Source organism: Theropithecus gelada, chromosome 7b (assembly GCF_003255815.1).
Source record: "Theropithecus gelada isolate Dixy chromosome 7b, Tgel_1.0, whole genome shotgun sequence".
Lineage (NCBI taxonomy): Eukaryota > Metazoa > Chordata > Mammalia > Primates > Cercopithecidae > Theropithecus > Theropithecus gelada.
Window position 1 is genome coordinate 71,412,743 of NC_037675.1, and position 22,842 is coordinate 71,435,584.

Genomic DNA, 22,842 nt, shown 5'->3' on the forward strand with positions numbered 1-22,842 from the left:
TCTCTGCTTAGATCTGAGGGTCCTTGTTCTGTGTTTATTTGTAAAGTGGCTTTGGAAGTAGATGGGGTCTACATCTCATAAACACACTCACACATGCAACACTCATGTTTTGCAGAGTAGAGAGTGAAGTTGTGATACTTTATTTTAATAAATTTAAATAGCTCTTTCATCTTCCACCTTTGTCTGTGCCTTCTCCTCCCTTTCTGTCTAAATTTTTATTTGCTAGAACTTGCTCTTGAAAGTACAGAGACTGTCAGGTTAAGGCCAATGAAGTTACTGAGAAAAACTAGAAAAAAGGCAGCTTGCTATCTCTCAGTACTTGTCATTGCAAAAATACTGTGAGGTATTTCATATTCTTTTTGGTGGAAGGGTCATGTCTGCTCACTCAATGCTATGAGTCAATAGAGATGGGAACTTTGCTAACATTTGAGCGGATACGAGTCAGTGATGCCTTGGGGGAAAAGTTAAAAAGAAAAATGCCTGCATGCTATATTGGTACAATCCATCCTGGATGAAATATCCTCTGTAGAATTTCGATCTTGTTCTTCCCTGCCCCGTAGGAACTCAGTCTCTGTGTGGGAAGGAAGCGGTCACCACTTCAGACCATGGTGAGACATGCATGACCATTTTGGGTTACACAGAGAGAAACTATTTAGACAGGCTGGTTGGTTTGTAATTTTCCCTTACACCTCCTCACCCATGACACTTCATCCCAGCAGCACGCCCTACTTACAGTGCCAACTGTAAACATCCCTGTGACGAGGTGCCCTCGGCCAATGTCGGGGATATGGGGTGGATGGTGTTACTTTTGTGCTGAAGATGGGATCTCCAAGACACAGCAGGTTAGGTGTGGCTCACAGGCCACATAGCAGGGCTGTGGAAAGAGGTATGAGGTACAAGGGAGAACCTGAGAGCGCCGAGCAGCCTTCCCTTTAACCCAGCCCCTTCCTGGTGCTCGGAGTTCTACTGGGACTTGGGAAGCTAAGTTTGGATCTGGCCCCTGAGTCATGGGGAAGTGCACATGATTTTGTCTAATTGTAAGACTGTGGGCCATTAGAGTGAGAAGGGCCTGAGAGTCATCTAGCATTGCCACTTAATTTTAAATGAGAAAACAGGAGCCCAGACTTGCTAAGGGCCTTGTTCAAGGTCATAGATCCATCAAGAACTATCATGTGCTGAGGCCTCTGTTTGAGTCTGAGGCGTCAAAGGATGAAATACAAGGAACATTTAAGGCAGGAGCTGACCATTGGGCAGTGGTGCACCAAAGGAATGGGGGGTGATGGTGAGGTCCACCCCAGTGGGGAGGAGTATTTTATCACTGACATTGTTTTGAATTGCTGGCATAGTGATTATAAAAAGCAGATAAACTGTTAGCTATATGCATTTTTTTTTTTTTTTTAGTTTACCTGCAGACCTAATACCCCTTTATTGCCTGCCCCTGGAGCATACTGCTCCACTACCTTGCCCTTGGTCAGCTACTGGAGTCCTGTTGAGGAGACTGGTCACTCATAGGGATAAGGCAGGAAGACCATGTTTACCCCACACTACTACCTTAGACCAGCTAATAGGAATAGTAGATACCATTAAGCAACTTACTATGCCACCAGGTTTAATATTTTTCACATATGATTGCATTTAATCTTCACAATGACCCTATGAGACATGTGCAAGAGTTACCTTACTTTTACATGTAAGGAACCTGGAATTTTGAGAACTTTAACTGGCCAAGGTCACAGAGCGAACAAGGGGTAGAGCCTGAATCATTGACCACAAAGCCCATGCTCTTGACTGCCTATTTTGCCTCTATTCCAACTGTTTCTGACTTTAGAACCTTCTAACATGCCAGACCCTTGGATAGGAGTGTGCAGGAGGAGTGATAGGCACTTACTGCTGCTTTCAGCCTTGCCAAGGAAGCCCAAGTATTCCCTCACGCCCTATCTCTAGTTCCCTCTGACTGCCCTGAGGTCTCTCTGGCATGTGGGAGCAGTCCTCCAGTTGAGCTTTTAGACCATCCTCACATCTCCATTTGGGCTGGAGCTGCAGACAGTTCTCTTGGCCAGTGAGTTAATCAGAAGGGTGCTCCCTCCAGGGGGTTCTCTCAGGTCCCTTTGTAGGTTACAATTGAGGGATGATGTTATGTTTTTTGCTTTCTTTTCCTGCCTATTCTGTGGGGAAAAGGACTTTTTAGCTTAAAGGAGATGGAAAAACTCATGTAAACAGAAGTGTGACTTTAATTTGTGCAAATTCTGTTTCTATTCTCTCCATACCCACCCACTACCTGATACAAACCTGAGCACAATTTCAGAGGCTGACTGTTCTGTTTGCCAGTGACATTGGCTTTTTCCTTGCCCTCGTAGGGCCTTTCCTTTTCTGGGTCAGTTGTCTGCCCTGTGTTTGGAAAGGAGCCCTGAGCAATGGTTCTGTGGTCTCTCCCTTTCTTCAGGGGCTCCCAGAGCCCCTGCATAACTCTGAGTCACATAAATGTTGAGATTGGGAATTGGCAATGGCCAAGTGGCACCGAGTGGTGTGCGTGATGGAAAGCCATGGTAGCAGGGCAGAGTCGGCCCAGCAAATGGTGCTTGGAAAAATGATCCTCTGGGGGCCACTTAGCCCGTCCTGTGAAAAAGTGCAAAGTCCACAAGTAAGAAAAATAACCTGTTCACATAGTTGGCTTGAAACCATAGGTGCTAAAACCCCATGTGGCTAAATAAACAGCAAGGGCCTGCTTAGTGATGTTCCATAAATCACTGAGTCCAGCAACCCTTCCCCGGGGCACCGCATCTCGTCCCTGTGCTAGCCCTTCTGAAACAGCAAAGTCAGTTCCTTACAACCTGGTCCTATCTTTCTCTCTTTTACTCCTGCAGTGCCTTCCTCTGCCAAATTCTCAGCCACCCGACGGTTCTGGAACGCTCCCGACACCGCACTCTCACATGCTCACATGCTGACCTAGAGAATCCTGAGACTGGAGCCATGCGGTTTCTTATGCCTCTGGAATTTCATATTGTAATTTAGAAAGGTTGTTTTCAACCCACAGTTTGATATTTTGGGTTATCTTTCAGCATTTCATTCATTTTTGATAAGAGACTAGGTGGGTGTGAAGTATTTGAAGGGGTTTCAGGGTCACTGTAGGTGACACACTGCTAATTTTTTCTTTAATATTCTTGGCTCAGTGGGACAACTCTTTTGCAATGAAACCTAAGTAAGTGCCTCTCATTTTTCAGTCTGGGTAACATTTTAATTGATTTTTCCCCTAAGAAAATCCAGTGCTTGATGGTCTGGGTTGTGTATAGCATTTCCCAGGATGTGTCAAAGGGATAGATACTCTTTTTGCAGCCTCTGTGGGCTCATCCCCATGGTTTATTCAACAGTGGGCAGCCCTGTCTCTGAAGTGTCAGACTAGAATTCTGTGGGAGGGGTGACATGATGGGGACTCAAGCAATAGAAGGGTTCTTGGACTAAGTACCCTTTATGAATCTTGTACGCCAGAGGTTCCGTGGCTCTCCTATAGCTACCAGAGATGGGTGTGGTGAAGGCTCAGGAAGGATGTGCAGAGTCCTAGTTTCCAGGAACTTGCATCCAGTGAAACAGGGCACTGAGGACAAGGGGCCCATGAGGGCAGATCCTGCACAAGGGCCACACTGCTTCTAGCTTTGTTCTGGGCGGGGCCTCGGGGACGGAGGATGGCCTTGAATGAGGGTAGGCTAAGATCTCATGGTTTATTCTTTCTGCTTGCTATGTCTTAGAGCATTTTTCTGGCCTCTCCAGCACCTGACATGATGCTAGCACCCAGTACATATACAACCAGTAACATCCTGGGTGATAACCTGGGTCTACAAGGTCCCAGTCCTTTTTTGTGTCTTCTTCCTGGGCCCTAATCTTATTTGCTACTCAGGATCCTGCTTTAGGTCCTCCTCTCTCAGGACAATGTCAGTTTACTTTTTCTGTAGTCTAAGGAACTCCCTGTCCGGATGGCCAGAGTAGGTACCTTGGTTACCAGTCGAGCCTCCACTGGGAGAGCCTCTGGTTCTTTCTCTGGGAGGACCGCATCATTCAACAAAGCATCTTCCCAGTCCACATTTTTATGGCTTGTGACTCTTCTTCAGTTCTTCTGCATATGGCTCTCTGTAAGATTAGCCTTTTTTTCTTGCACTCATTTTTCAGATGGACTTTACGATGCTTCATGTCATAGGTCAATTTGGCTAGGCCATCCTGCCTGGTTGTTTGGTCAAACACTTACCTAGATATTGGTGTGAAGGTATTTTGTGGATGTGGTCAACATTTACAGTCAATTGACTTCAAATAAAACAGATTCCCATTCATAATGTGGGTGGGTCCCATCCAATCAGTGGAAGGGCTTAAGAGCAAAGACTGAGGTTTCCCCAAAAAGAAGGAATTCTGCCTCCAGACTGTAACATGGAAATCCTGCTTGAGTTTCCAGTCTGCTAACTTGACCTATTGATTTTGGACTCAAGACTGCCCCATCACTCTTACCTGAATTTCTAGCCTACTGGCCTGCCCAACATATTTTAGACTTGCCAGCCTCTATAATTACATAGCCAATTCCTTAAAATATTACTCTCTCTCTCTTTATGATATGTGTGTATCTATAATCTATAGATATCAAGCGCTTGTGCCTGTGCTGGCCCTTCCAAAACAAATAGATACATAGATATACACACACACATACACACACACACACACACCTGTCTCTATTTTCCGTTGGTTCTCTTTCTCTGCAGAACCCTGAGTGACACAGACTTTCTCTGTCTACCATCTTCTCTCTCCACCCGTCTCCCCCTTTACCCCCGTCTTCCTCCATCACCATGAGGTTCCCATGTTCTTTCTCCAAAATGTTTATAGCATAGCTGGCCAACCAATAACTGCTGACTACATGTGCAGAAGGTGCTTTGGTGTTGGGTTACCCAGGATCTCAGCTTTTCTGTCTGCTCCTTTCTTCAGCAGTTCCTCCTCTGGAAGGCAGTGTCTAGAAAAAAAGGCCAGCCCAAAGAGCCGAAACTCAAATCTTGTAATGTTTATGCTTTTTGGCCATTTTTGGTTTAAACCAAAAAAGAAGAGAAAGGAAAAAGATGATGAAGAAGAAAAGGTTTCCGGGATAAAAGACTAAACTCTGGGCTAACATCAAGATTGGGGATTTAGGTTATCCATGCTTTCCTTTGTTCCCAATCACCACGAGTAATTGAGAGGCACAGAGGCCTGGGCTGGTCCTAGCTGATAGGGCCGATAGAGCTGTGCTCTAGGCTTATCCCATCTTGGTGGGATGTGAAAGAACCCGTGCCCTGGGCCTGGAGACAGGGTTCATGTTTATCTGGTCCAACCTCTTTTTTCCTCTCCTGTCTCCTGCCCTGCCCACTCCTGCTGGACTTTGGTCTTTCTTCGCTATGTGCAATTAGTGGTGGACAGGGTTGTGTGCTTTCTGGTGACAAGGAGTGGACATGGTTTCACTTCTATTTGAGTATTTACCGTGTGCCAGACTTGGTACTGGGCAGTTTGCTTGGATGTTTTTCTCTTGTGTTTCTTCTCTTAGGCAGTCAGAGGTTTGTCACTGACGTTTTAGCCACTCATTGCCAAGTGCGGAATGACCTGACTCTCACTTCCCTGCACCATCTGAGGGACAGGATTATAGGCAGGCGTGTGAGTGTGTATGTGTGGTTGTGTGTTTCCATGCCCCACTGGACAGCCCTGATTGTTCCTTTTCCCCTGCTGTTTATGGCTTCCAGATGTTTACAGATGGTCCTGGCCCATTCTCATAGATAGCTGGCCAGACCTTCTAATCTTGTCATCTCTCCCTGAATGTTCCTGAGCAGAGATTATTTTAGAACAGTGTGTGTCTACTTCTGGGGAGCTCCCTCTCTGAACCCAGGATCACAAAGAGACCCATGAAATTGGTCCCCTGTCTTGCATTCTGGAAGGGGACTTCTTGGTACCTAAGAAAACTGATAGATGTGAATTTTAACATGCATTTGGGATCCAGGTAACGAGAAGGACAGAGGATGGCAGTGGCCCCATGGGTGGGCTGGCTTTTTGGGTCTGCCACTTCCTAGTTCTGTGATCTTGATCCAGTGACTCTGCCAGTCTGTGTTTCTGCATCTTCCTTTATTCAGTGAGGATAAGAAGAACATATTTTAGAGGCTTGTTTGAGTTTGAAGTGAGTTAATACAAGCAAACTGCCCAGTACCGAGTCTGGCACATGGCAAATACTCAAATAAATGTTAGCTATTGTTACTCATTTTAGAGTTCTGCAAAGGTGGGTGAGTTACAAATTTGGGTCCTCAGATATGGAATAAGTTTATGACCTGTGGTAGTTACTGATTAGCGTCTGCATGACCCATAACCTCTAGAGAAGCCCTTCAAGAATAATTGATTGGTTGATTGAAGGGCTTACAGGGCTACAAAAATATGTATAAGGTAAGTTGATGAATAGTTGAGGAGGTCTAGATGTTTCAGTTATCTGTTGTTGTGTAACAGACTGCTCCAAAATGTACTGGCTTACCATAAAAATAATTTATTCTTTCTAATGTGTCTGTGGGTTGGCCGGGTACTTGTTTTATCTGAATTTACTCCTGGACTCATCCAGGTGGGGGAGGATCAGCTGGGCTGGAATGTACAAGGTGACCTCCCTCTCACATCTACTCGCTGAGTTGCTTCCCTTTCCTCTCTGTGGCCTCTTGTTCTCCAGTAGGCGAGACCAGCTTCCTCCTGGTGATCTCAGGGCAGCTTCCACAAAAGTGAAAGCCAGAGCTGCAAGTCTTCTTGAGGCCTCAGCCTGACACACAGCATCAGCGTTGCCTCCAACATTCTATTGGCCAAAGCAAACCAGAGTCCATGTGAGGGGTCCACACAGGGGCATGATCACAGGGAGGCACAGTTCAGTGAGGACTGTTTTGTAATGAGATGAACTATACTGAGTAAAAGAAAAATATAGGTTAGAATAAAAATCAGATTATTCTGTGTCAAGATGATCTTGCAGAGAGGTGAAGCACCTAGCCAGTGTTGAAATGTCAGCTCTACCACTTCCTAGTTCTTTGATCTTGATCCAATTTCTCAGCCAGTCTGTGTTTCTGCATCCTTTTCTGTTCAATGAGGATAACAACACTGACTTTAAAGGTTTGTAATGAATTTGAAGTGAGTTAATACAAATAATGCACCTAATACCAAGTCTGGCCCATGGTAAATACTCAAACAGATGTTAGCTATTTTTATTCATTTTATAGTTCTGCAATGGTGGGTGAGTTAAGTTTGGTATTACGTTTTCTGCTTCTGAGGCAAAGAGAGAAAAATATCCAGGTACAAGATCTGTAGTTTGCGTAGGTTGAGAAGATATCATTGTTTAGAAGAGGCTGTGCTGTGCTGTGTCCAGAACATTTGGTTTTGAATGCAGCAGATTTGGGATAGTCTACAAAGACACTGACATAGAAAAGCTCACTGTAAAAATAAATTTATTTGTTTCCTAGAGCAAATGGTTAGAGGCAACACTGTCTAGAGGTTAGCAAGTCAAGCCTGACTGTCAGGATCCCCGGCCCTTCTCTCTCCTGGCTGAGTGAACTTGGGAAAATCCATTAATCTCTCCAATGTTCAGTTTTCTTGTCTACAAAATGGGCATAATAATAGTGCCTACCTCATATGGGCAAAGGATTAATCAGGTAAAGCCCTTAGTCTATTGCCTGGCACATATCACTCAATGAATGTTTGTTTTTATTGTTATTAGTTGTAAAGATGATTTTAAGGGAGATTTTCTCTTTGCTGTGAGACAAACTCTCTGTGTACTCTTCACAGAGGGTTAGTGCTATTATGATAAATCACTCCTGTCTCTTTCTTAGAGGCACCTGGACTTGCAGATACTGTAATGAAGTAATAAATCAATAATAAAAATAATAAAATAAAGCCTGCATTCAGGCTTTTAAAAAAATTCTTTACTATACCCCATTTTTCCAAATTAGTGAGCTTTATCATTTTTATTATTTTATTTTATTTTATTGAGACAGGGTTTTACTCTGTGGCCCAGGCTGTGGTGCAGTGGCATGATCATGGCTCACTGCAGCCTCAACCTCCTGGACTCAGGCGACCCTCCCACCTCAGCCTCCTGGGTAGCTGGGACTACAGGCATGTGCCACCACACTGGCTACTTTTTGTGTTTTGTTTTTGTTTTTGTTTTTTTTTGTAGAGCCAGAGTCTTGCTATGTTACCCAGGCTGGTCTCAAACTCCTGGGGTAAGCAGTCTGCCTGCCTCAGCCTTCCCAAATGCTGGGATTATAGGCATGAGCCACTGAGCCTGGCATTTTAATGATTTTATTCTCCATGGAACTTCATAGACACTGACTATAAACAGCTCAGAACAGCCTTCAAGGACTTCCAGAAATCCATCAACAGGGCCTTAATCACGGGTCTGTGCCTATTCTTAGATGGCTCCTGTCCACATTTCCTAGGGTCTTGGGACCCCCAGTGGTGTGAAGTCAGGTTCATTATTCGCTCTGCCCCTGGGGAAGATCCCCCCTTCTCTCTTTGCCTCTTGCTTTCAGTCTGATTTATGGCTTTAGAAGGTTGGCCTGGAGAGTCTTAATTTAAAGCCTCTGTCAGAGGTTGTTACATGAACGTGGTGCCAGTAAAAAGCTGTTTTCCTTTGGTTTTGCTCCTCTGTTGCCTCTTTCATGGCATGAAATACGACGTAGGAAAATAAGGCTACCAAATTGGGGTTGGGGGAGCTATTGAAAAATTCTTGCATAATCCTCTTGAAGTTGCCATGGCACCTTCCCAGCCAGGGGCTGAAGTCAAAATGCTGGATCTTTAAGCCAGGTTTCCCAAGGCCCCTCTCCCTGCTCAGTTTCTGTCTCTTTCCTGCCTCTAGATGCTGTTCTGGTGGTAGTCACAGTTGGAGGCAGAATCCCAAGTCTGATGTCTGTCAGCTGTTTTAAACTCCTCTTCCTCTAGCCAAGGAGATTCTGTTTAGCTTTTCTATATTTGCATTATGAAAACAGTAGTTTTTTTTTTTTTCACTTCCCAAATTCAAAATTACATTTTCTATTTTAATAGTGAATATGCTATATGTGCCTGCCTCCTGGCCCTTAGATATTTTTATGCCCCTAAGGAAATATTTTTACCCTGCAACGAGAATCACTAGGCTATTGTTTTCGAGCATTTTCCTAGCAGTGAGACATAGCATTGTTTTTCTATCATCTGACTTATCTGTAAAACTGCATTGAGCTACTTTGTGTCTCTGTGTACTCCCATGGTTTGTTTAAACATGCACGCTTTACCTATATGTGTGTCATTAACAGAGCCATTATTTCAAGGAACTCGGCTTCTTTAAAGTGGAGTTGAGTGTCTGTTATTTTGATTGCTTGTGCTGTTGTTCAGTGCACAGCATGGTTCTCCAGGTTGCTGATACCAAGTTCCTTGCTCTTAAGAAGGGTATTTTTGTAACAATCTGTAAACATTCAGTGGGATGCCCAAGACTACATTCCTGTCAACTTCTTCAAGAGAAGAGTTGTAGAATAGTGGTATGAAAAAAATACAGTGGGTAAATAAACAAGTAAATGAAAAATAAAGTAATAGTACAGGTTTATGATGTGATTCTTTTGTTATCAAAAAAGAAGATGTGTGCACCTGTATTTCCATGTGTGTATGTACATAAAATCTAGGGAAGGTACAGTGTTTAACTTTGGCAGGATTATAGGTTTTTCCAAAGTTTCTTTTTTTAAACTTCTTTATAATAAGAAATCCAACACTATTTATTTTTAATAATTAAAACAAAAACAAAACCAGAAAAAAACAAAAAGGGAAGCCAGGCAGGCTAAGTGGTTGATTGGGAAGAATTTTCAGGTAAGTGGCTGTGCAGATGTGAGATGCCCTGCAGCTGGCCATGCTGGACACAGCGTACCATGCACTGTCTCAGCCGGGGACTGGCTCAGGGGAAACCAGGTTTGACTGTTCAGACATGCTCATGTGTTCCTGAGGCTGCTGAGTGCAGACACCATCCGGCTGGGCCTGTTTTCTCTCCCATTGGATGGAACCAGCATTGTGTAATTCACTGAAATTCACTCTACCTGCTTTGCTCAGCAGTGTTGGAGGGTGGGGAGGAGCCAAGGCTGGACCTTGTTTCTGCTCCTCCTGGGTGCTGAGCATCACTCCACTTGAGGCTGATGGCGACGGCTCCATCCTGCTGTGTCTGGGCTTGGAAGGGTCTACGTGCACAGGCATTCCTGTATCAGCTTGCAGGGTAGCCAGGCTCCTGCACCCACCTCTCCTGCAGCCCTAGGCAGCATCCATAGGAGCCACTCTGAAAACAGTGAGATATTCCACCTTCCGGACAAGCTGCCACTCTGAGAAGGGGCATCCCTGGAGTCCCTGGCTGGCTTGTTGCTGCAGTTGAACCTATTTGGTGGGAATGCTAATGAATGCTGGCAGCAGAGATGGCCATAGGGAGGTTCTGAACCTCTAGCCCCCTCAGCGTGCGCTGACATGGGAGACAGCTCTCCGTGGTAATTCATCAGTGGGGCAGCTCATCAGTTCCTTGGGTCCAGGCCTGGTCCTTGCTACTTACTTTGGGTGCTGGACACAGAAGCCAGGAATGTTAAATCACAGGAGTGACAGTCACCACAGGCTGTGTCTTCTCTTGCAGAGAAAGTCTACTCGTGTGACCAGGAGAGGCAGAGTGCCCTGGAAGAGGCCCGGCAAAATCCCCGTGAGGGTATTGTCATCCCTGAGTGTGCCCCTGGGGGACTCTATAAGCCAGTGCAGTGCCATCAGTCCACTGGCTACTGCTGGTGTGTGCTGGTGGACACAGGGCGCCCGCTGCCTGGGACCTCCACACGGTAAGCCCCCCAGGCTGAGTCCTGGGAAAAGGGACCTGCTGGCTGTTAGGCATGCTGGCATCTCCCAGCGTTCCTGCCCTGGTTTGGTGGGAGTGCCTGGGAGAGCAATGTTTTCAACGAGTAGAAGACTTTCAGGTAGAAAGACCCTGGGACCTGGATTCTGGTCACAGGCCTGTCTCTTTCTAACTTAAGACCTTGGAACAGTACTTAACCTCTCTGAACGTCAGTTTCCTGATGAGATTATTGCCCTTTCTAAGCCACTCAGTTCCATGGATCAAAAAAGATACTGCGTGCAGCTCAAGTATCATTGTTATTATGCTTGAGTGGTTGAAATGACATGCCTGAACATGTCGCAATGGGAACATTGATGCTAAGATTGCCTTGTAGCTGCCGGACAGCGCAAGGGATATCGTGCTGCCCACCTTCGGTGCTTTAGGCTTGGTGACAACATAGATCATTGCTGGGCAGTAGTGACTGAAGTAGGCTCAGTTGCCTGCCCCTCCCAACCCCCCCATATCTCTCTTTTCTCAGCTACGTGATGCCCAGTTGTGAGAGCGACGCCAGGGCCAAGAGTACAGAGGTGGATGACCCCTTCAAGGACAGGGAGCTACCAGGTGGGAGACGATGCTGGCCCTGCCGGCACCGTCACCTCCTTCTGTTCCTCCACCCTCTCATCATGCAGAAGAAGCTGCTTCCTCTTTGTCTGTTTCCCCATATGTAAGATGGAGCCAGGAGCTGTGGGATCTGCATCCCGGTCGGGGATTTATCCCTAATTAGCTCTGTGCTCTTGTGCACGTTGCTTCTCTTCCCTGTGCCTCTTCGTCTTTATAATGCAGTCATCGGGTTAAAATCCTGTCTCTGCAATTCCACAATGCGTTGTCCATCTGAGGTCCATAAGGACAATGTGTTGAGCACTGTGAGTTATTTTTTCCAGGGCTGTGAGGATAAGATAGCTTACAGGGAGGGGCTGTCCTGAGCAAGGCGGACAGTGTCTGTTGCCTGCTCTGAAGAGGCAGATGACCTCTGGTGACACAGGACCATCATGGAGTGTGACACAAGACACATAGGCAGGGCCCTGGGACCTCCAGACGGCTGCTTTGTGGGTTTCCCCTTATTTATAGTGATCTCTGCCTACAGGTTACAGTAAAATTACTAAATGTTGGTGGCTTGGAATCTTGTTTTCTTTACACAGCACAAAGTCAGATTAGTTCCTTACACAGCACGAAGTCAGATTAGTGCTGGTGGGAAATGGGCCACCTTTCCATGACATATCAGGACTCCAAGTGAGAACTGAAAGCAGAAAGTTCCAAAAGTCAGGGAGTTTCCACACGAGGTTTGTAGAAATCACCCCATCACAAAAATGGAGTCATGGTGGCCAGGGTATCCCTTTTAGCCAACCCCTCAACAAATGTGAATTGAGATTCTACTATGTGCCAGGCACTGGGTATAATCTAGTGGTCAAAGTTGACATGAGACTTACAGAGTGAAGGAGACAGATAGGATACGAATAAATGAATATGGGCATTTATAGATAGTCATGGTGGGTACTCTGGAGGAAAAGCAGAATGTGCTGTGAGAATGGCAGGGAGAACTTACTTTAGATTCCACAGCTTCTCTGAGAAGCAAGTGTTGAACCTGAGACCTGGAGGATTTGGGGACAGAAGAGAATGAGCTAGTTGCTCATTTCTGTGTGGAGTTGCTGTGGAGAGGAGCATTGGGAGTAGTGTAGAAGGCCCATCTGGTGCTGGTGATCGTGACTTTATAGAACACCCATTTATCCAATTGTGTGGTGGTGTTTTCCCCAGCTATGTGGTGTAGACATGGAAAAGGTGTATCTATAGAAGGTTCATCTGTGCTTTACTGTGTTTTGCTGGAATAGTACAAGGAGGAAAAGAGGAACAAAGGACTTGAGAGTACTGGCAAGAGAGATGCTGTAGTTATAATCTAAGATGGATGAGGAGGGAAGTGAAAAAAGGAGGACACTCTTGGGTGGATCTGGTGGTAGGTGTACTTAAGTCAACTTTGACCACTGGGGGTTCTCTCCCTGTCTTGTGCTCCCACAGCCCCTAGTTCTTACCCATAACACAGTATTTTTCTCGCTTTAGGATGACTGCTTGGCTATTAGCTTGGGTTCCCCTGTAGATGTGAACTTTACAAGGATAAGGACCTTCTGTATTGTTCACTGCTGTATCTCTAGCATTTAACATGGTGCCTGAGTTGATGTCTAGCAAAAATGTGTGGAATGGAAGAAAATTGAAAGCATTATTTGGTCTGATGGTCCTTTGTGGGGTATGGGTAAAGGAACTATGGAAGTTTATGAGACTCCTCTGATCAGTAAACAAATCCCTAAAGTGGATTTGGCTGGACAAGAAGGGCTTTGAGAAGTTCAGGAAAGGATGGTAGTTGAGAAAGCTATTGACTTGATTATGACCTGGCATCTACTTTCAAATCTCATTTTATCTTTTAGGCTGTCCAGAAGGGAAGAAAATGGAGTTTATCACCAGCCTACTGGATGCTCTCACCACTGACATGGTTCAGGCCATTAACTCAGCAGCACCCACTGGAGGTGGGAGGTGAGAATGTGAGCAGGAATCAGGCCCAGGAGAAAAATGTGGGGCCCCTGACTTTTCAGATGCTGAGGGAGGGTGGGAGAGTGGGCAGGGTTTGCGGAGGACAAGGGCTAGAAGGTGATCTTTTTCCTGAAACCATGTCCCCATAGCTTTGACCTGCCTTCTGCCAAAAATCTTCCTGCCCCTCTACCTTCCCTATTCTTTGGGAGCTGCTTGTCCCTAGCTTTTAGTTACCTGCTTTATAGGAAAGTCCAAGGCTGTCTGGGACTTCCAGCTGTTTAATCTCAGAAGGGGATGGATTGGAGTGAGAGTTCTGAATGGTAAGAAGGATGATGGGCATATCATGGGGACAGGGAGGACAGAGAGGGAGGACAGAGAGGAAGCACAAAGCATTTTGTGATTTTCTTGTCTCCTAGAGGGCAGGAACCAAATGCCTTTTTGGCATCCTGAGAATTCCAAGGAGCTCTTGGCAATGGAATTGGACACTCATATAGCCAAATCCAGCTTAGGTCAGGAATTGAGGTGGTAGCTGAGGCAGTCCTGACCTGAGGCTGAAATGCACATGCTCCCCAGTAACCAGCATTGCTGGCACTCGTGAGTTTGGCCCCTTAGGCCAGTTGGTTGGAGATGCATGTGTGCATTCATCCATCCGCTTACCACCTTTTGAACATGGAAGACACAGCAAACACTGGGCTAAGGACAAGGTATCTGGGGATAGAGGCATGTCCCACCTTCAAAGGATGCAGCGTAGTAGGGATACTACACCATAGACAGATACTTACAAAATCTGTGGTGAGTGCTAGGACAGAGGTGGAAGAACGGACAATGGTTGTCTAACTCAGTCTGAAGGAGTCAGAAAAAGCTTCCTGGAGGAGGTGATATCTGAGCTGAGTTTTAAAGGATAGGTAGGACTTAGCCGGTCAAAGAAAAGAGAAAGCCATTCCAGAGAGGATGAAAGGATATTGTGGATCCAAGAAAGTGCATGTCTATGGTTCAGTTAGGTTGGGCTGGGATGGATAGTCAGAGGAGGAGGAAGCGGAAGAGGTAAGAGTGGTAATCGTGAGATGGAAGAGATGGGCAGGACTCAGATCCCAAAAGGCCTGTGAGACATGCTGAGTAAGACTTCTGCTTATGAAACCAGTTGGGGAAGCACAGCAGGGACTGGTGGAGACAAGCAGGGGGGTGTTTAGGCTCCTTACAGCAGCAAGGGAGGCACCCTAGGCTTGGCCTGCCTCTGAACTTATATGGCTCACTGAGGAGGGAGCGCTAGTTCCCCGGCATCTGCCCAGAGGCAGAGCTGTTATCCATAAGACAAGGAATGCAACCAAGAGAAAAAGCCTAGGTCTCGGAAGGACCCCAGCATGGCTCCCTCAGTGGTGATTGGCAGGACTGTGTGGTATGTGTTTAGGGTAGGAGTTTAGGGCTCCAAGCAGAGCTGTTGACAGTTCTCCATCCTGAGGCAGACAAAGGCAGCCATTTTGAAAATCCAATTTTATATAAAATCAAAATGAGTGCACACAATAGCCAAGATATGGAAACAACCTCAGTGCCCATCAATGGATGAATAAAGAACATGTGGTATATGTATACAGTGGGGTAATATTCAGTCTTAAAAGAGAGAGAAATCCTGTTTTATTGGGGACATTTTGCTAAGTGAAATGAGCCAGTCACAAGCACAAAAGCTGCATGATTCCACGTACATGAGGTATCGGAAACAGTCAGATGCGTAGAAGCAGAGAGTAGAATGGCGGTTGCCAGGGGTTTGGGGAGTTGCTAACCAATGGGTGTCAAGTTTCAGCAAAGCAAGATGAATGAGTCCTAGGGATCTGCTAACCAACATTGTCCTTATAGTTAACAGCACGGTGCTATACACTTAGATGTTTGTTAACAGGCTAGATCTCCTGTTTAGTGTTCTTACCACATAAAATCATCAACAACAACAACAAAAAAATGAAAGGAGAAAAAAAAGTGAATGCAGTGGTTGCCCATCTTGGAAACTGCTTGTTGGGTTGCTTGCCCTGAGCACCCCCATGGTCCTCTGAGCTCTGAGGCTGGTTTCTGGCTGTGGCTCTGTTTCTGCCAACCTGTGGGTGGGGGCCCGGCTTCCTCCAGGAGGAGCACAGCACTATGTCTGAGAAAGATGAAGACAGGGTTCAACAGGCCCACAGACGGGAGCTACTGGAGGCGGCCCGTGGCACTCCGCTGCTCAGTCTCCGAGATAGAGAGGATGGCATCCAGATCTCCGAGAAGAGGGAAGAGGTGAATTTTGAAAAGGCACGTTCAGTATTGTTGGCCTTTATGTTATTTGTGTTTAGAATATGAAAAAAAATACCTGTTGTTTCATGCAAAAACAGGCATGAAAGATTCATACGTTCAGTATTATTGACCTTTATGTTATTTGTGTTTAGAATACGAAAAAAAAAACTGTTGTTTCATGCAAAAACAGGCATGAAAGATTTATGTTTTGTGTTTATAATTATGTTTAGAAGAGAGGGAAAAAGAAAAAAAAGGAGGTCCATGGGCTTAAAAATTTCTGGTCTGGGGGCTTCCCACTTACACCTTCCTGCAGGCTCCTGGCACTGCCCCCCAGCGCAGGGGTCCCACCTGTAGTTCTGCCTGAGTCCTAAGGAGGCAGGACTTCAAGCTCCCCCTGGCTGCTTTCCCAAGAGCACTGCGTGGTCTCCGCTGTAGGTGGGGGACGCAGATGGGCCCTGCTGCCAGGGGAAGGAAGGTGGGTTTGTGCCTTATCCTCAAATGACAGACAGAAGGGATTTTTACAGGCAATGAAAGCTAAGAAATTTATGATTTTTTAATATCAGTGTGTCCTTAGGGAAGAGGATCTTTTTTCCATTCTATTTTAGGTGTAATTTAGAGTTGGAAGAGATTTTTCAAAAAAATAATTGTTTTCAAAACATGTTTTTCATTTTAAGCTCATATTAGCTTGACTATACTTGGTTTTGATGGGAATGAAAGATTTGAACTGCCTTTGGTAGTTATGTTACCTAGAGGCTGGACTTTAGTCAAAAGACAGACAAGATGCTCCAAGAAATAGTTTAGAAATCAAGGAAGTGGGTGGGGGAAGGGAGAAGAAAGAGAGAAACTGCTATCCAGGAAGGTAGCTACCAGGGTTACCAGCGTAGTAACAGGGTTTAAGGCCGTCCCAGATCTTCCCACTATATTCAGCATAAGCCCTAACTCTGACCTGGGCTGGCCCTTCAGGACAACCTAGCTGGCCCCACCTCTCCTCACATATTCCTTTCCTTCCCACCATTGTGTTCCAGGCACTGGTTCTCCTGGTTCTCCTCAGTTCTGGTTCCTCGAACAAGTCAAGCTCTTGCCTGTTCCAGGACCTGTATGTCAGTTGCTCCTAGAATTCAGTTCCCCATCTTCCAATGACTGGCCCCTGCTTATCTATTTAAATGTCACCTTCTCCAGGACCACTCAATCTGCAAGAGCTGCCTGTTTACCCTGTACCTCAGCACCCCTTTTAACTCTCAGCCTAGCATATATAACAGTCTGATACTTTGCTGGCTTGTTGATATATTATCTGTCTCCCCAAACCCAGTGAGAATTTAAGTTCTATGAGAGAAGAAACATTTTCTGTCTTCTTCCCTCCTGTATTCCCAGAGCTTAGACTAGTGCCTGGAACATAGTAGGTGCCCAATAAAATACGTTAAATGAATAAATAGCTAGAGGGACAGGGATAGATGGATGGATCCCTGTTTTGATAAGACCTCTTTCTGGCACACATCAGAGGGTCTACCCTGACCACCAAAAGACCAAGTATAAGGCTGGAGCCAGCTGTCAAGTTTACTGTGGTGCCATTTTGTAACCAGGGCCTGAGGGCACCCTGGCCAGGACCCAGGGACTTGGAGCGCCGTGCAGACAGACCTTGGCCAGTTGTCCCTCTTGTGTGATGGAGGAGCAGAGGCATGGGGAAGCTGGAGGTCAGGTAGCATGTCTGGAACAGGACTGACAAAGACAATTAGGAAATCCAGGCATCCTGGGTTTTGGCTTTGACTGTGGAGTTCAGGCAGAGTTGGGGCTGCAGGCATGAGGTTAAGGAAGCCACATCTGATCCCTCCTTTATCCTCTCAGACTCTAGTAGTTAAAGCTAGACATCAGCTGAGGCCAGGGAAACAGTCCCACTTGGGGACAGTGGGAAAAAGGGATAGAAGATGTTTGAACAGTACAGAAAAAAAGGTGTCTTCTTCCCAGTCTACTTCCTGTCGGGCATGGAGGTGTTGGCTTTGCATCAACTCTCACGTTTCAACCTGCCCCTGGTATGAGCTCCATGCTAGGTTCTGGGGCATCTGAAGAAAAGGGGATAGTTTCTGGCCTGGAGGGGAGATACAGAACAACCACATGACTGCAGTACAAAGTCAGTGGGATAATAGAGGCTTAGGGATAATAGTGTTGTAGGGACCCTGGGAAGCCAGGGCATGCGAGGAAAGGCTTTCCATGGGAGCGACCGCGGAGCCCCATCTTCACTTATGAATGCGAAAATGCCTGACCTAGATGGACCAGGGGTAAGGGCTTTCCAGCAGAGGGGACCATATGGGTAGTGAGGTGTGAACATTGAACAGGGTAGGGAGTGTGGAGGGAAGTGTAAGAAGTGATATGGTTTACGTTTGGCAGTCGGGTTGGGGAGATGAGGCTGCAGAGCTGGGCAGAGCCCAGCTGGTGCCAGGCCCTGGGATTCAAGATGCAGGACAGAAGGGAGCTGCAGGGTTAGGTGGACATTTTTGCAGAGTCATCCTGATGGCACTATGGAAGGGAGATTGGAGGGGAGCAAGGTAGACAGGAAGATGATAGCAAGTGCCAACGTGAAAGGTGATGAGGGCATGGACCGTGGGAAAAGGATGATTTGCTGAAGCTTTTATAAAGAAATCAATAGGATTTCAAGACTTGCTAGATGTGGGGAGTGGAAGAGTGGGAGGCATTTACTCCCTTTTCTGGCCTGATTTAGTAGCAAAAAGCAGTGCCACAAATATCTAAAAATAGAGTAGAATGGGGTGTCTGCGAAAACTCTATGGCAGATGCATGGGAGGGGGTGCCTTGCAAATATCATTGGGTGATAGTCCCTCACGGTGAATGTTTTCTGGGTGAGTGAGTTATCCCTTTGGCCCCTCTGGCCAGGGCTCCAGGAGGCAGTGCTCCCCGTTAGATCAGCCTTCCCACGGCACCCATTAGCATTTATCAGTCCCAAAGGAAGATTTCTGAGATCTCAGCCGGCAGAGTCTTCTAGAGCAGGGGAACCCTCTCCTGGCTCCACCCTCCCCTAGGGAAAGTCAACTTTGAGGGGAGGTGGGAAGGGCTGTGTGAGCCTCTTGGCCCTTCACGTGGTCCTCCGAGGGGAGACCGTACTGTGGCTTCCTCCTTCCTGCCCAGTGTGGTTGCCAGTTGATGGCTTTGCAAGGAAGATGCTGGAATGTGGCTGACTTGGCATTTCCCAGCCGCACCCGCACAGCTGGCGGGGCCTGGACCCAACTCCAGACGGGGCTCAGTTGGTCTGCTTGGCTTGGCTAGTGCCTCCAGGCAGTCCCGCCTTACCTTCTCTAAAACTGCTTAGGACAGCAGAACTGGGCCCAAGATCTTGGCCAAAGCAGGTTTCCTTGTGGTAAGCGGAGCTGGCTCTCCAGCTGTGCGTTGCAGCCAAGGCCTGGCGAGGCTGAGGCTGCAGAAGCAAAACTGAAAGTGCTGTGGGAGAAGGGTGGCCTGTGTCACCTCTGAAACTGGGAGAAGGCTCCGTGGGGCCAGTTTGGGGAGGAACTTGGCTCTAGTGGGTTTCCTCATCCTGGAGGCAGAAGTCAACAGGACAGCCACAAAAACAGCCCAGAGGTAGGGCAGACACTAGCATTGTCTGGCTCATGTTGTCTGAACCATAGTCTTCTAAAATCTGGAATTTGGTATCATTTGGGTGTGTCTTTTCATACCATATCCAAGGAAACTTGGATATTTTACCTACCTAGTTAGCCCTTTTAGTAGAAGTAGAACTTTACCCGTGGAGAAGTCTGCAGTGTGGACAAGTGAGTGCTGTTACGCTGATCCTGCGGAGCCCTTGCTCCCTCTCACTTAGGTCCCCAGCCTTTGCCTGATGAGCAGCTTTGAATCCAGCAGTCCTAACCTCCAGGAATATATGTGTGCTCATGTGAGACAGGTTGGGAGCCTGAGGCCAGTGTAAGCCTGGAACTGGGAGGGGAAGGGGCAAGGCTTTGGGCTTTCTTGGGCTATGGCTTTGTGGTTGAGGGGGTCTAACTGTGATGGAAAGTCTCCAGCAAAGACTGCTCGAGAGATTCCTGAAGCTCTGGGGGAGGCCTCCCTGCTCCATGTCTATCCAGCACTCCCCAAGGAAAAATCTCAGATTCTGTTCAGTTAACAGAGGCCTCTTGGGTCTTCTTTTGCACACACTTACTGCTATGCTAGGACTCCTGCTGGATCTCAGTCTTAGCCAAGAGCTTGTACAAAGCATAGTGGGTACCTGCTGTCAACCTCATCTGTGACTTAAGGCTGTTGCCAGGTCAGAAACTTGATTTACAGAGTTTTTAAATCCATTGCCTTCAATAGTTTTGTTGGAAGTAGGGAAACTATCCCCAAACCCCTCCAGCTGCTGTCTTTTGTCTTACTCCATCTTCTTTAAGCATCTTCTTCTTGGGCCATGGCTAGAGCCTCCATTCCTCTAGATCAAGGGTTTTGTTTGTTTGTTTTTTGTCTTTTTTTTCTTTTTAACCTGAGTCCATGGACTTTGAATGGGATTTAGGGAGTCCATTAATCTCCTAAAATCTGCAGACTTCTTTGTGTATGTCCATTTCTCTAGAGAGAGAGCTCATATCTTTGTGTAGGCTCTCAGAGGGTTCATAATCCCTCATGGACTCAAAGCTGAAAATTTCTGCTATTAATGTACTTGGAGTTTGGCCTGGCCAAAGTGTTGAATTCCAAAGATGACCCTAGGGCTACCCAGCTTACAGGTAGAGGTAGGGCTCTCTTACTTGGGAGTTTGGGGGTTGTTTTGGCAGCCAAAGGAGTTCAGAAGCAGAGAGTATCATGCTAGCTGGGAAGGAGGGAGGAAGGCAGCAGGACCCTTGGGCCTCACAGGGCAGGCTGTGGGTCATGGCAGTGTTAGACGGAGCCCAGAGGCACTCCTTGGAGGGGCTCAGAGGATCTCTCCTGAGGAAGTGAACGCTGCACATCTCCGCCCTGGCTGGGAGCCAGGCGGGGTGGGGGGCGGCAATCAGAAGCTGTGGCTGCCCTGCACTGGGAGGTCTTGGTGGGAGTGAAGAGAGTCAAAATGTTGTTCTTCTGGCAAGGAGATATCAAGAAGGGAAAATCAGAAGAAAGGCAGGGAAAGGGGCAGGAGCCAGATGATGGTCACTCTCAGGCATGTAAGGAAACTCTTGGAGGTTGTAAAGTCAGAAGAAGAACTGCTTCTTGCTGCAAAACAGTGCAAAGGAGGGTGGCAGAGCTCTATCAGTGGAGTTGCTGAAAGCTGGACAGGCGGGAGCCCCAGAAACATGTGTTGGAGGGAGCGCGCCTCCCCTGGCAGGGCCTCTGGGTGGGATGACCTCATCCCTTCCCGTCTCAGTGACTGAGGCTTTATTATTCCAGCCTCTAGGTAGACATTACGCTATACTGAGCCTAAAGGTTAAAGGAAGAGCTGCCTTTGCCTTGGAACCCTCATGGCTCCTGGCGAGGGGCTGAGTGGGAAGGTCCCTGACTGCCTCCCCCATTGCCTGAGAGAACCGAGTTCCTTCCTTAGGGGCCTTCCGTCTCTCCCCCGCAGCCTGTGTCCTCCCTGCTATTTGGGGAAAGGCAGAGACAGGCAGGTCACTCCCCTACCTGCACCAACAGCATTCCAACAGAATTTTCTGCCTTTGCAACTGGTATACACTGCAGGGGACATCTTAAGAGTGAATATTGCAGGTAAAATAGGGAAAGATGGAAAACCTCAGAATACTGTGTATGCTGGCGGAGACAAAATCTGAGTTTTGCAGTGAATAACTTCATGCCTGTTTCAAAGACCTCCTGAGCCTGGTTTCCATGACAGACTAAGCAGATTTCCTAAGAGTTAGAGGCAGCTGGCAGCTCTCCATGGCCCCCTCACACCTTCCGCCAGGTACTCTCTGAGTTAAACCTGTCAGGATGAGGTCCCCTTGGCAGATCCACTAATTGCGTCCTCCTGGAATCAGTCCAGGATGCCCGGAATACCTGCCCAAGACTGAAATTCACCTAATTAGGAATAGGCATCTAACAAGGATGGATGACTGGCTGTTTTTCCCCCCCATAATGGAACTTATCTTTCGCTGAACTTGGAGGTTATTTGGGGGGATGGAAGAGGAGGGAGTTTGCTGGCTTGTTCACAGGGGAGGGGTCAGAGATTATCTCCCTTCTGGAAAACTCAGCAAACCCCAGAGAAGAGAGGGTGGCATGACAAGTGCCTTGAATAGTTTCCCCACCAGGAACAGCTTCAGAATGTGCAGACAGGCCTTGGACCCTGGTCTAGGATCCCTGTGGAACAGTGAGCCCTCTGCCCGTCTTTTGACCTCTGGTAGTCATGCACTCTGTCCCAGTGCCCTGCACACTAAGGATGTGAATGTGTGGGACTCCCAACCTCAACCTTATTCTCCTTCCCCAGGGGAAGCTGCACCTGATCACATACACTAGATCACATACACTCAGTGTCAAACCCTGGGAACAGGAGCCGTGGGGCTCATGGGGTTCCATTCTCCTGGTTAGTGATCCCAGGAAGCCCCTCTATCATAGACCCATTGTTGGCTTTAAAAATTGTAAATAGTAGTTATCACCCTGACTCCTTTTTGGGAGAAAATAGGACACAGTTAAGTAAATAACGTAGATGGGTCGGCCATTGCAGGTAGTGACACATGTAGATGTAGATGTTGGTCTTGTAACCTGATGAGGGGCTGTGTTAGACGCGCTTGTGACTCTGCATCTGGACACCAGGACGTGTTCTTGGTGACTCCAGTCCAGCGTTTCTCAGCAGAATCACCTGGTGATGCTGGTGAATATGTGGTTTCCTGGGCCCGCCCCAGACCCCCTGACTAAAACCTCCGGCTAGAGAGACTCATCCCCAGTAGGTCCAGGCTTTTCCAGTTTTAGAACTTTTGTTTGTGTCTGTCCCAGTTGCTTTCTTCTCTCAGTTCCCACTGCATGGGGTGTCCAGCAGTGATGGACCATGGGAACCTCACACCCCACATTTAGTCGTCATGACTGTTTTCACCTTTTTGGCTCTGTCTACTAGAGACAGTGAGCCACCTGAGGCCAGGGGTGCACCCTCCAGGCCCTGGACTGGCACTGGGTGTACAGTGGGTGCTCACAGCATCTTCCCCACAGTTACATCCACCCCAGGGCACATGTTTACGTGTGATGAGCAGCTGGTCCGCAGTGAGTGCTAGGCAAGGGGAAGGACAGTTTGGATTCCAGCTCTG

General features: G+C 47.2%; 1 protein-coding gene across 2 annotated transcripts in view; it reads left to right on the forward strand.

The window, feature by feature from the left end:
* Positions 1-22,842, forward strand: part of SMOC1 (SPARC related modular calcium binding 1) — a 152,339-nt gene that overhangs the window by 120,094 nt on the left and 9,403 nt on the right. For both annotated transcript variants that reach the window (XM_025392795.1, XM_025392796.1), the window contains exons 8-10: positions 10,637-10,829; positions 11,361-11,443; positions 13,297-13,402. In XM_025392795.1, the coding sequence (XP_025248580.1) occupies positions 10,637-10,829; positions 11,361-11,443; positions 13,297-13,402 (382 nt within the window). The remainder of the gene's footprint in view (positions 1-10,636; positions 10,830-11,360; positions 11,444-13,296; positions 13,403-22,842) is intronic.